This window comes from Tachyglossus aculeatus, chromosome 2 (assembly GCF_015852505.1).
Source record: "Tachyglossus aculeatus isolate mTacAcu1 chromosome 2, mTacAcu1.pri, whole genome shotgun sequence".
NCBI classification, from domain to species: domain Eukaryota; kingdom Metazoa; phylum Chordata; class Mammalia; order Monotremata; family Tachyglossidae; genus Tachyglossus; species Tachyglossus aculeatus.
Genome location: NC_052067.1, coordinates 46,997,263 through 47,011,885, shown reverse-complemented (window position 1 = coordinate 47,011,885; position 14,623 = coordinate 46,997,263). Strand labels below are relative to the sequence as shown.

The window sequence follows — 14,623 nt, the reverse complement described above, 5'->3', positions numbered from 1 at the left end:
TATCCCCCCCACCCACGCTTAGTACTCCTTCCTTTTTTTTTCTAAATGTTATTTGTTAAGTGCTTATTATATGCCAGCCACTGTACTAAGCTCTGGAATAGATGCAAGATAATCAGGTTGGACACAGTCCATGTCTCACGTGGGCCTTACAGTCTTCATCCCCATTTTTCAGAGGAGGAAACTGAAGCACAAAGAAGTGAAGTGACTTCCCCAAGGTCACACAGCAGAAAAGTGGCAGAGCAGGGATTAGAACCCAGGTCCTCTGACTCCCAAGTTCGTGGTCTTTCCACTAGGCCACGCTGCCTCTCTTCTTGTTCAGTCACAGTGACCACCTTTATAGTTGCCCTTTTGACAACAATTATTATTGTCGTTACTATTATTATTTTTTAAACCAGCATGGACTAGTGGAAAGAGCAAGAGCCTGGGAGTCAGAGGATCTGAGTTCCAATTCCGGCTCTGACACTTGTCTGCTTTGTGACCTTGGGTAAATCACCTAACTTCTCTGTGCCTTTGTTACCTCAACTACAAAATGGGGATTGAGACTGTGTGCCCTATATGGGACATGGACTATGTCCAACCTGATTGGCTTTTATCCACCCCGGCGCCTAGTGCAGTGCCTGGCACATAGTACGCACTTAACAAATACCATAAAAAAAGGTATTTCCCAAGCCCAGCCCACCATCTTTTCTCCAGCTAGGAGAGGGTTGGGATGGAAGAGAGAGCGAGAGAGAGAGAGAGAAAGAGGTCTGACCACCCCCCGACCCCTTTTCCAATACTCATTGAGAAATACAGTTTTTCCCCTTTCCAATTTGCTTCCCACCTCCAAGAGAATCTCAGTTGGATTGTTTGGAGTTCTCACAGATCTTACCAGTAACCAACACCAGCAGCCGCGACACAAGAGTGCTTAACATTTAAAGACGCAGTTGCATTGTTTCCCAGATCATTCTCAGAGCCAGTACGGAAAGAAAAGCAACATTCCCAAGCTTAGGGACGTGGAATCAAGACATTTGTTCCACCCAAAGAGGAATTTTGGGAGGTCCCATTAAGCATGGATTAATGGGGATAATCGCAAGTGTATCAATGAATTAGTGAGGCTCGTTAAATCCAGGTGTGCCTAGCACCAGGCACTTGAACTTTGTGTTTTCTGGGCTTCCAAATGATCCTTTCCCAGACTGAGGAGAAACTGGAGATGTGTTTTACCATGTAAGATGCCAGGGTAATGTGGAAGAGAAGAGGAAGGAAAGCAAGTTGGATATTACTTTAAAGCGGAGTTATAGTGACAGGAAATAATAATAATAGTGGTATTTGTTAAGCCTTACTATGCATCAAGCATTGGGAAAGATACAAAATAATCAGGTCAGACACAGTGCCTGACCCACACAGGGCTCACTGAGTTTTAAAGCCATGGGGGATTTGTTAGATTGATTATGGCATTTACTCAGCATGTATTATATGCTTAAGGGAGGTAGGACACAGCCCCTGTCTCACATGGGGCTCCCAGGATAAGAGGAAGGGAGAAGCAACATGTTCTGGTGGAAAAAGGACCTGGTTTCTAATCCCAACTCTGCCAATTGCTTGCTGTTTGACCTTGGGCCAGTCAGTTCACTTCTCTGGGCCTCAGTATCCTCAACTGTAAAATGGGGATTCAATCCTCTTCCCTCCCACTTGTGAGCCCCATGTGGGACAGAGACTGCATCCAACCTGATAATCTTGCATCTACCCCAAAGCTTAACACATCGCAAGCACTTAAACAAAGACTATTAAGAAGAAAAATATGGGAGAACTGGTATCTTTCAGTGTGGAGCAGATGCTTGCAAAAAATGCAAATTTGAAAATATCTTATCCCCAGATTGTTGGCCCCAGTTTGCGAACAACAATTAACATCTTCCCAGCCCAGAAGATCGCAGAGGTTCAGAAGGGCCACTTCAGCTTCTAGTTGGAGGAAGTCTCATTAAAGACTGGGCGGGCTGTGACAGATCCCTAGTAAAATATTGTTCCTAGATAGAGAGATTGGGAAAGAGCCTGAGAAAAATGCTGTGAGAATTTTCTCTTGTTCCCCCTCTGTCATTTGGATGAAATAGGATAGTCCATGATCTGATCCCACAGGCCCTCCAGATGTTGATTTTGTATTGGAAAAAAAAAAGGATTTTGTAAGTCAATCCCAACCAAAAGGGAACCAGTTTTCACACAAAAACCTGTTTCGTCGGTGGCATGGGTCGGTTCCCGCTTGGTGACTGAGATGCAGCGTGGCCTAGAGGAAAGAACACAGGCCTGGGAGTCAGAGGACCTGGGTTCTAATCCCAGCTCGGCTGCTTGTCTGCTCTGTGACCTTGGGCAAGACAATCAGTAAATCAATCATATGTATTGACCACTGTACAAAGTGCTTGGGACAGAATAATAAAGCAGAGTAGAAAGACATGTACCCTGCCCATAAGGCACTTACAGCCTACAGTCACAATCTACAGCCTAGTTATTTAACTTCTCCATGCCTCAGTTACCTCTTCTGTAAAATGGGGATTAAATCCTCCTCCCTCCCAGTTCAACTGTGAACCTCATGTAGTAGAGGGACCATGTCCATTCTGATAATTTTATATCTACCTCAGCACTTAGTACAGTGTCAGACACCTAGTATGTGCCTCACAAGAACCCGAAAAAAAAGAAAAAAATCTAAGCCAATTTAGAGGAAATGATGGCCAGAAAGAACCACTGAACTACATAGAGGAAGTTCTGGTGCAAAGAGTGTAGCAGTAATTCTACTTTTCCTTAGGTTTAATGGCCACTCCCTTTGCTTTTCCTCTCCCACTCCTGTTCCATGCTTTCCACCTTTGTCTGTCTTCCACCTCTCCTTCCCTTGCTGCTCTTCTCCCCTCCCCTACATCTCTTTAATTCTTTTCCCCAGCCCTCAGCTCCCTCCCCAATAATAATGTTTGTTAAGCACATACTATGTATGAGTCAAGCACTGGTCTAAGCACAAGCTAATCAGATTGGCCACCGTCTCTGTCCCACATGGGGCTCACAGTCTTAATCTCCATTTTATAGATGAGACAACTGAGGTACAGAGAAGTGAAGTGACTTGCCCAAAATCTCACAGCAGATAAGTGGAGGAGTCAGGTTTAGAACCCAGGTCCCTCTGACTCCCAGGTCCGTGCCCAATCACTCCTAATGATAATGATAACAATAATGATCATAGTAATGATCATTATTATTATAATGGTATTCTTTTTGCACTTCTATGTACCAAACTCTGTGCTAAGTGCTGGTGTTGACACAAGATAATCAAGATAATCAGAGAAGCAATGTGGCTCAGTGGAAAGAGCCCAGGCTTTGGAGTCAGGGGTTATGGGTTCAAATCCAGGCTCCGACAATTGTCAGCTGTGTGACTCTGGACAAGTCACTTAACTTCTCTGGGCCTCAGTTCTCTCATACTCTAGCACTCTAGCAAGCATTGGAGTGGATCAAGTGCTTAGTACAGTGCTCTGCACACAGTAAGCACTCAATAAATATGATTGAATGAATGAACACAAGCAAATCATGTTGGATGCAGCCCCTGTCCCGCATGGGGCTCATAGTCTTAATCCCATTTTACAGATGAGGTCATGGAGACATAGAGAAGTGAAGTGACTTGCCTAAAGTCACACAGAATACAAATGGTAGAGCCAGGATTAGTACCCAAGTCCTCTAATCCCAGTTCTGCCATTTCTCTGCTTTGAGGGTTCTTTTCTGGAGCTCAAGGGGTGAGAATTTGCAATAGGAGGAGTTAGAATATAAACCCTTTGGAGGCAGGGAATGTCTCGTGCTGCTATTGCCAAGGCTAAGTTCAGTGCATCACACTCAGTAACTCAGTAAATGCCATCATTTTTACTGTAGTAGAAATTTTGATATTTTTCTATAGCAAAGCAGCCTCTTCAGTGTCGAGTTTAGAACAGCATTTTTCACCAGGTCTTAGAGACTCAACAGCCTAAGGAGATGCTAGTTTCGAACTTCAGAAGACCTGTCCGCTCAGTTCTCTGAGTATGTGTCTAAGCAAAGGAGAATGATGGAAAGGCCTGAAAAGGCCAACGAGATACATTTTGTGTAACAGAATGTGGAAAGAGTACAGTATTGGGTGTCAGAAGATCTCGGTTCTAAAGCTGACTCCATCCTTCGCACATAGTAAGCGCTTAACAAGTGTTTTATTATTATTATTATTATTATTATTATTATTATTTTTATTATTATCTGCCTGCACTGTGACCTTGGGGAGGCCACTTCACTTCTCTGGGCCTCAGCGTTCTCATCTGTAAAAATGGGGATTCAAAATCTGTTCTCCCTCCCCTTTAGACTGTGAAATCACTTTTCGGGATTATCTCGGATTTACCCCGGTGCTTGGCACATAGTAAACACTGAACAAATACCAAATTACTAAATGGTGTTTGCTTTACTCTGCTCCTTTAGAGAGTGCCAGAATTAGAGAGTTCTTCCAACAACAAAAAAAATGATTCCCCTTGTTCCTTTCCCTGAGCTTTTACTGCCTCTGTTTGAGGGAATAAAGGCCTGCAGTTCTGCGAGCCTGCAGTTCTGAGAGCCTGCTGTTCATTTAGCATGGACTCCAGGTGAAGGTTTGTTGATTCAGGCCAAAGAGATTTCCTGGCTGGGTGGGTCATTAGTAGCTCTAAGGTTTGTTTTCTTGTGAATGTAAATATGCCTGTTGAGAGAGAGGGAGAGGAGGTGAAAGCAGAGAAGAAGGTGGAGAGAGACAGAGAGCACATACTTTTCTTGTGAATGTTCACATGCCTTTTTTAAAAAAATTTTTCATGGTATCTGGTAAGGGCTTACTTTGTGCCAGGCACTGTACTAAGTGCCGGGGTAGGTACTAGCTAATCAGTTTGGATGCAGTCCAAGTGCCACATGGAGCTCACAGTCCTAAATACCATTTTACAGATGCGGTAACTGAGGCACAGGGAAGTAAAGTGACTCATCTAAGGTCTCACAGCAGACAGGTGGCAGAGCCGGGATTAGAACCCAGGTCCTTTTGACTCCCAGACCCGCTAGGCTAAAGTGTTTCACTAGGCCATTCTGCCTGTTGAGAGAGGAAGTGGGGCATGAGATGGAAAGGAAGATGGGGGTGGAGGGATAAAGAGAGAGAGGAAGAGAGAGAGATAGCACATGCTTTTGACATCTGGGATGTCACCCTGGTAATTGTCATGCCCTGTGGGAGTCTGGGTGCTGGAATGTGATACACTTGATCTTTGTTCATTCAAAAGTAGATTGGAAACACATGAACTGACATGCGAGTTGGAACAGTCAGTCAGTCAATCGTATGTATTGAGCGTGTGCTTGAGAGAATACAATATAACAATAAACAGACACATTCCCTGCCCACAATGAACTTACAGGCTAGAGGAGGAAAACCCACTTCCTCTACCTTCCGTTCAGACTTCTCAGAGAATGTGGGTCTTTCTCTGGTGGAAGTATGGTTGTGTGGTGGGCTCAACTCTGTCTGCCCACTTCTCCAGGTAACCGTCAACCCGTTTCCTCCCGCCCAGTTGGCCAGACCTAGCCAAAATGAATTTCCAAACACCCTTTTGAAAACCAAAACCAGTTGAAGTTTCCTCCTTCAACTGGCACTGCCAGCAACCTCAATTCGATGTTAATTTTTCCTTCCCTCCGAGACTGGCTGGTTCCAAAGTTATGTTGAAAAGAATCATTGCAAAAGTCTCCCAACTGGGCTCCATTTGACGACTCCTGTCAGAATAAGGAACATTTTCAGCTTTACCAGAGGGAGGTCAGAACTCGAAAAAGTTGGCGAGGAGGGAAGCAAGTTGTTTGCCTTGAGGAGAGAGAGGTTTTCTTTTTGGCTTTTGAGTTCCAGTTTGCCTTGCAAAGTAAAATGTTCTCCTGGCAGAAGTTCTGTGGGACGGACAAATTTGTCCCTGTGTCTTGGTTTGAGTTGCAGTGTGGCTTAGTGGAAAGAGGCTATGGCCTGGGAGTCTGAAATGTGAGACTGCAGAGGACAGAGATCGGGGCTGGGGAGGTAGATTTGGGAATTAGCCATTTAGAGATTTTTGTTAAAGCCATGGGAGCAAATGAGTTCTCCAGAGGTGGATGTAGATGGAGAATAGAAGGGGACCCAATCCCCTGCCACGCCCAAGATTATGAACTCATTGTGGGCAGGGAATGTGTCTGTTTATTGTTGTATTGTACTCTCCCAAGTGCTTAGTCCAGTGCTCTGCACACAGTAAGCATTCAATAAATATTATTGAATGAATAAGCTGACAGAGTGCTATAAAATGGCCACAGGGACATCTATCTGTTCTGCTGTGGGTCCTGTGTAACACACTGGGCATCGTATCTCCTCAGCCGTTATTCAAGAAGGCCCTCAGCAGCCACCATGTTGATGACGTGCAGAGGGCTGGGACCTGGCTTGCCCTTGCTTTCCGATTTCCCAAAAATGGTGGTAGGAATACCAGCCCTTACCAGATGCAGTTCTGCCTCCACACTGAGGGAGGGAAGAGGGGTACATCGCTTCCCCTATGTTTGGCTTTCAGAAAGTACCATTTCTAGGCAAGGAAGTACAGTCCCTACCACAGGGGAGCTCCCTTCCTTGAGGAAAAATCTGGAAATGACTCACAGTGAGAAGAAGTGTGACCTATTGGAGAGAGCACAGGCCTGGGAGTCAGAAGGAACTGGGTTCTAATCCCGACTCCACCACTTGTCGGCTGTGTGACCTTGGGCAAATCACTTTGCTTCTCTGGGCCTCAGTTCCCTCATCTTTAAATTGGGGAATAAGACTGTGAGCCCCATGTGGGACAGGGACTCTGTCCAACTTGATTAGCTTGTATCTACCCCAGTGCTTAGTACAGAGCCTGGTGCATAGTAAGTGCTTAACAAATGCCATTATAAAAATCAATAGACAAAGCCCTGTCCTAATAGGTAGATGTCACAGGGAAAATCATCCTGGCTCTGGATTTGGACTTCCACCTGACGGAGATATCTAGACTCATGCCAAGAGCTGATTTAATAATCATAATTGTGGTTTCTGTTAAGTACTTATGCTGTGCCGGACACTATACTAAGTGCTGAGGTGGAGACAAGCAAATCAGGTTGGGCTCATTCCCTGTCCCACATGGGGCTCATAGTCTTAATCCCCATTTTACAGATGAGGTAATTGAGGCACAAGGCCACAAACAGACAAATAGCGGAAACCAGCATTAGAATTCATGACCTTCTGACTCCCAGGCCTGTGATCTAGCTACTACACCACATTGCTTCTCTCTCCAGGTGGCACCAGCCCTGGCAGGCTGGGATTTAGGGAAGGAATGGGCATCTCAGCTGGCATTGAAGGGAAGGGACAAGGCTGCTGTGGAAGTGGTTGGTATCATCCAAGCACTAGGTACAGTACTCTGGACACGGCAAGCGCTCAATGAATACTACTGATTGATTGTTTCATCCATTATTTTCTGGTCAGACTTTCTGGGTGCCAGTCTATAGGGGTGAGAGGGAAAAGGGCAGTCGTGTCTTTTTTTATACTGTCGAGTTGTCTCTGACCCGTAGCGACTCCATGGACACAGCTCTCTCAGAACACCCCACTCTCCATCTGCAATCATTCTGGTAGTGGATCCATAGAGTTTTCTTGGTCAAAATCCAGAAGTAGTTTGCCATTGCCTTCTTCTGTGCATTCAACTTGAGTCTCCACCCTCGACTCTCTCCCATGCCACTGCTGCCCAGCACTGGGGTGTTTTGACTTGTAGCAGATGGCCTTCCACTCATGAGCCACTGCCCAAGCTAGGAATGGAATGCTTGACTCTCCCTCCCATAGCCAAGACTGGAAAAGTACTGGAAACTCTCCAGGTGCCACCCTGAAAGGGGCAAGGGGGTAGTATCTGAGGGATTTCCCCACCACCAGCTAGCCCATTATAATGGTTGCAGTGGGAGCCTAGAGTAATAATAACATTTATTTTGGTTTTTGTAAAGCACTTGCTAGACACTGTACAAGTTGCAAGATAATCAGGTTGGACACAGTCCCTGTCCCCCATGGGGTCACAGCTTAACACCAGGTGGAGAACAGATATTATGTTCCCACTTTACAGGTGAGTAAACTGAGGATAAGAGAAGTTGTTATTTGCCGGAGATTGCACAGCAGACAAGTAGCTGATCTAGAATTAGAACCCAGGTCCTTCTGATTCCCGGGCTTGGAATCTCTCCACATTGCTTCTCACTGAATTATTTTTAGATTTTTCCTCCAGGATGGAAGCTCCCCTGTGGTAGGGACTGTCTCTGTACTCGATGTTTTTCTGTAATCCTCAAACCCCTCGGATAAAGTTCTGCTACACTGAAGTGCTTCAACGGTCCCTCAATAGATGGTGACTGTTTGTGTGATGGGTGTTGTGGTTCCTGCTCCTTCAAAGAAAATACAATCGACACTAGGCCCCGGGACACTTCCTGTTTCTTTCAGGATCCTGGAGGTTTGAGGAGGAACAGGGACTCTTAGTTCCAATTTCAGCTCCTCACCTCGCCAGCTGCAGGATACTGGTCATCACTGATTCAATTCATTCATTCAGTTGTATTTATTGAGCACTTACTGTGTGCAGAGCACTGTACTAAGCACTTGGGAAGTACAAGTCAGTTGTAATTATTGAGGGATTACTATGTGCAGAGTGCTGTACTAAGCGCTTGGGGGAGTGCAGTATAACAGGATTGGTAGATATGTTCCCTGAAGAGCTTACGGACTAGGGGGGAGGCAGAACATTAATCTAAATAAATACATGACAGATATGTACATCAGTGCTGTGGGATTGAGGGTGGGATGAATAACAAGTGCCCAAAAGATACAAAATCTCTACCCAGGCATATGGCCAAGGTGTTCTTGTATTCTCTCAGGTGCTTAGTACAGTGCTTGCAAACAGTAAGTGCTCAATAAATATGATTGAAAGAATGATCGAATGAATGTCTATCTGACAATACACTGATGATTTTTTCTGGGTTTACACCCAGGCATCTAGAATTAAACAGATTTGCCTTGACCCTTTCAGACAGGGAAGGATTCATTTCAGAGCTGGAAAGGGGGTTGCAAACGGTGATGAGGAAATGCTTTTGTCCAGCCAGGAACAGGAAACAGAAACAGCTGTCCATCCATCAAACTGGAGAGAAGCATGAAGATAAGGGCATCAGAGGGATGCAGAACTGGAAGGGTCATTCTTAAGAAGTCAACCAATCCTTCTGGCTGGATTTTTGGAGAAGCCGTCTTGTTTTTACTAACTTCATAGAAGGAGTCTCCTCAGCTCTCCTCAGTCGCCCATTCCGACGTTCAGAGCTGTTCATTCTTCCTTAGATCTAGCTTGAAATCTTGTCTGCTTCAGGAGAATCCCGTTTCCTCTCGCTGGGTCCTCAGTTAGCTGGACAATGGGTAGTCTGCTTTTGGTACTCTCCCAAGTTCTTAGTACAGTACTCTCCACACCGTAAGTGCTCAATAAATATGATTGATTGATTGGTCAAAGTCTCCAAGAAGTCTGATAGCTCATTGTGGGCAGGGAATGTGTCTGTTTATTGTTACAGTTTATTCGCTCAAGTGCTTAGTACAGTGCTCTGCAAACAGTAAGTGCTCAATAAATACGATTAACTGGTTCTCGGGCAAAAAGGCTGTAATCTGGCACATAGCTATAACCTGGCTCTTGGCAGAGTTCATTAAATCATTCATTCTATTATATTTACTGAGCATTTACTGAGGGCAGAGCACTGCACTAAGCACTTGAGAGAGTACAATGTAACAATAAACAGACACATTCCCTGCCCACATGTCGAAGACTGAACTCCTTGTCTTCCCTCCCAAACCTTGCCCTCTCCCTGACTTTCCCATCTCTGTTGACGGCACTACCATCCTTCCCGTCTCACAAGCCCGCAAACTTGGTGTCATCCTCGACTCCGCTCTCTCAGTCACCCCTCACATCCAAGCCGTCACCAAAACCTGCCGGTCTCAGCTCTGCAACATTGCCAAGATCCGCCCTTTCCTCTCCATCCATACCGCTACCCTGCTCATTCAAGCTTTCATCCTATCCCGTCTGGACTACTGCATCAGCCTTCTCTCTGATCTCCCATCCTCGTGTCTCTCCCCACTTCAATCCGCACTTCATGCTGCTGCCCGGATTGTCTTTGTCCAGAAACACTCTGGGCATATTACTCCGCTCCTCAAAAATCTCCAGTGGCTACCAATCAATCTGCACATCAGGCAGAAACTCCTCACCCTGGGCTTCAAGGCTGTCCATCACCTCGCCCCCTCCTACTTCACCTTCCTTCTCTCCTTCTACAGCCCACCCCGCACCCTCCGCTCCTCTGCCGCTAATCTCCTCACCGTATCTCGTTCTCGCCTGTCCCGCCATCGACCCCCGGCCCACGTCATCCCCCAGGCCTGGAATGCCCTCCCTCTGCCCATCCGCCAAGCTAGCTCTCTTCCTCTCTTCAAGACCCTACTGAGAGCTCACCTCCTCCAGGAGGCCTTCCCAGACTGAGCCCCTTCCTTCCTCTCCCCCCGTCCCCCTCTCCATCCCCCCCCATCTTACCTCCTTCCCTTCTCCACAGCACCTGTATATATGTATATATGTTTGTACATATTTATTACTCTATTTATTTATTTATTTATTTATTTTACTTGTACATATCTATTCTATTTATTTCATTTTGTTAGTATGTTTGGTTTTGTCTCCCTCTTTTAGACTGTGAGCCCACTGTTGGGTAGGGACTGTCTCTATATGTTGCCAATTTGTACTTCCCAAGCGCTTAGTACAGTGCTCTATACACAGTAAGCGCTCAATAAATACGATTGATGATGATGATGATGATAGATTGCTTTGTCTTCCACTCCAAAATTAAGGCTTTAATTTTCTCTGCAGGCCTTCCTCAAGTCTCTTATTTGTAATCGAGAAGGGGATGGTTGGCTAGGGCACTTTATGCTGTGAGGAAATGGGGCCCCCAGTTGTGAATTTCCACGGGCACTGTTTCAGTGGCGGCCCTGTCTTGGACTGGTCTCCCCCGCCCCTGCCAATAGACTGGAGCGTTTGTTGGAGCCAATAGTTTAGCCTTCCTAAACACCAGCAAAGCAGGCTTGGATCTCCATGGGTGGAAAAAAATGTCCAAAAAGAACCAAACTTCTCCAGGGTAAATAAGATCATTGCCAGTTGCCAAGACCACTCAGGCTGGGGAGATCGATTTACCAGAAAATCCCTTTGGGCTACAAATTAAATTCAGTTGAAACCAAATCTCTGTCCCTGAGATTTAGATGGTGAAATTTTTTAAGCACTTATTCTCCAGGCACTCTTCCAAGCGCCGGGGCAGATACAAACGAATCAACTTGTACACAGTGTCTGTCCCACATGTAACGCACAATCTTAATCCCCATTTTACGTATGAGGTAACTGAGGCACAGAGAAGTGAAGTGACTTGCCCAATGTCACACAGAAGACAAGTGGTGGTGTGGCATTTTAGAACTCAGATCCTTCTGAATCCCAGTGAGGATATCAGTGAGCATTCATTGAGCGTTTAGTGTGTGCAGGGCACTGTACTAAGTGAATTCCTTTCCCTTATTTTCCCAAACTGCTTTCTGTACTCATTCCCAAAGGGGCAGCAAACAAATGATCCTCTTAAAAAAACTCTCTTGAGGAGATATGCTAGGAACTGTAATTTGTTTATATTGTCTGTGTCCCTCTCTAGACTGTAAGCTCATTGCGGGCAGGGACCGTGTCTGCTAATTATGTTACACTGTACTCTCCCAAGAGCTTAGACTCTGCACACAGTAAGGGCTCAGTAAATATAATGGATTGATTGATCGTGGCTATGTTCCCAGAGCTGGTCCTAACAAGGCTCAGGGAATTGAAGCCTAAGTAAATTGGGATGTTGAGATTGCCTCAGTTGTGAACCCCAAGGTGGTGGTGGTAGGGAGAGGAAAGGAGCCAAAATATTACCCTGGGGGGAGACAGGAGAGGTTGTTAAAAAATGGTATTTGTTAAACACTTATTATATGCCAGGCACTGTACTAAGCACTGAGGAACTAAGGACTGAGGAACACAGTCTACGTCCCATATAGGTCTTCCAGTCTTAATCTCCATTTTACAGATGAGGGAATTGAACCACAGAGAAGTGAAGTGACTTGCCCAAGGTCACCCAGCAGACATGTGGCGCAGCCAGGATTAGAACCCAGTTTCTTGTGCCGCCTCCTTCCTAGCTGCCCACTTCCTTGGGGTGAAGGCCCAGAACTCGTCCAAGACACTGTAGAGGTTCAAAGGGAAACTGGAGACCTGAGGAGTGCAACTATATGGCACTGGATTATTTCTAATTGAAGTTTTCTTATAAGAATCAAGTTTCTCCCCTGCTTTTGTGATTATTAGTCAATGCTGCTTCTCTTTTGTAAAACCCTCAAAGCCTCTCCCGGAGTGTAATGCTTCTGTGTTCTCTCTTTCCACAGACAGTTTTTGAGAGGAACTGTCAGTCGGACGACTGTGCGGCAGATCTGAAACTTCAGGGCAAACTACTGCACTCCAGGTGGGTCTTCTCTTGTCTTATGCTGTCAAGTCTTTTCCTACTCAAAGTGACTCCATGGACACATCTTTCCCAGAATGCCCCTCCTCTAACTACAATCTTTCTGGTAGTGGATCCATAGAGTTTTCTTGGTTGAAGTTCAGAAGTGGTTTACCATTGCCGCCTTCTGCGTGGTAAACTTGAGTCTCCGCCCTCAACTCGCTCCCATGCCGCTGCTGCCCAGCACAGGGGAGTTTTGACTTGTTGCAGATTGCATTCCACTAGCTAGCCACTGCCCGAGCTAGGAATGGAATGGGTAGGCCTCTGCTTGACTCGCCGTCCTGTAGACAAGATGGGTAGTGTACTGGAAACTCTCCAGGTGCAATCCTGAGAGGGGCCAGGTGGGTAAACCTCTCTTAATAATAACAATATGATACTAATGTTACTTGTTAAGTGTTTACTATGTGCTAAGCCCTACTCTAAGCACTGGGGTAGATACAAGTTAAGCTGGTTAGAAAGAGACCCTGTCCCACATAGGGCTCACACTCTTAACCCCCATTTTACAGATGAAGTCACTGAGTCCCAAAGAAGTTAAATGACTTACCCAAGGTCACACAGCAGACATGGAGTGGAGCCAGAATTAGAACCCAGGTCCTTCTGCTGCCTCCTTCCTAGCTGCTCACTTCCTTGGGGTGAAGATCCACAGCTCGTCCAAGACACTGTTGAGGTTAAAAGGCAAACTGGAGACCTGTGGAGTGCAACTATATGGCACTGGATTATTTCTAATTTTAGTTTTCTTATAAACATCCAGTTCCTCCCCTGCTTTCTTAGTCATCTTTTAAATGGCTTACTTTTGATTCTCTGGGAGAAAATCTGGGTTCACCTGCTTCTCTAGACAGTATGCTCATTATGGGCAGGGAACGTTTCTGCTAATTCTGTTGTATTGTACTCTCCCAAGAGCTTAGTACAGTGCTCTGCACACAGTAAGCGCTCAATAAGTATCATTGATTGATTGATGGATCCTTGGAAAAAGTACATTTTTGCAGAAAGGACAAGGCAAGATGAGCACAAGCCCTTCAGGACCCCAATCAATCAGTGGTATTCGTTAATAATGATAATAATAATGGTATTTGTTAAGTTCTTACTAAGTGCCAAGCACTGTTATAAGCACTGGGATAGATACAAGATAATCAGATTATCCCACATGGGACTCACAGTCTGAGCCCGGCTAGCTCAGTCGGTAGAGCATGAGACTCTTCATCTCAGGGTCGTGGGTTCATGCCCCACGTTAATCTTTCATCTCTTAGAACAGTGCATAACAAATGTCATTATAATAATAATAATAATTATTATTATTTTTTTAATTAATCTCCATGTTACAGATGAAGTAACTGAGGCACAGAGAAGTTAAGTGGTTTACCCAAAGTCACACAGCAGACAAGTGGTGGATACAGGATTAGAACCCACATCCTCTGACTCTCAAATGGGTGCTCTTGCCACTAAGCCATGCAGAGCACTTACTGCATGTACAGCATTGTACTACGTGCTTGGGGGAGTACGATAGAGTGGAGTTGATAAAAACATTCCCTTACCACAAGGAGCTTACAGTCTAGACAGATTCTTTGATTAAATCAAGATTTTCTTAGCCCTTGAATCATTCAGGTTAAAGGGGAAACTTCCACAAGCCTTCTGTTTCCTTTCTTTCCAGTTTATCAGTGCTCACTTTCAATATTGAAGTTGCTGATGTTGATTATTCCCTGGGGCTTCCTGTTTGATTTGATTCCCTGGTGGAATTTTTAGCTTTGGGGCAGGAAGGTGAGGGGGAAAGGTCTGCTACCATATCAAAAAGAGTATGACATCAGCAGATATAGATATGCATTTCACATAGGGCTGCATTGTGCACCATGGCGATAATTGGGTAGATAGACTTCTGTTGGACAATAGAGCCGTTCTTCCACATGGGCATCAAGACCAGGAACAGTTCCTGGCTTTTGAGCCAGGAACAGAAAAGAACAAATCTTTTCCAACACAGGGCGATCCAAATGAAGACGCAACATAGGTTCTGATCCGGGTTAACCTTTAAAGTGCTAAAAACAACTTGGCTGTATTTTAAAGTTTTCCAATAATGGAAGGAGAG

At 45.3% G+C, this 14,623-nt stretch overlaps 1 protein-coding gene across 1 annotated transcript in view; it reads left to right on the top strand.

Annotated features, from left to right (window-relative positions):
- ITGA9 (integrin subunit alpha 9) overlaps positions 1-14,623 on the top strand; it is a 285,545-nt gene that overhangs the window by 163,611 nt on the left and 107,311 nt on the right. The window contains exon 17 of the mRNA XM_038761964.1: positions 12,434-12,510. Within this exon, the coding sequence (XP_038617892.1) occupies positions 12,434-12,510 (77 nt within the window). The remainder of the gene's footprint in view (positions 1-12,433; positions 12,511-14,623) is intronic.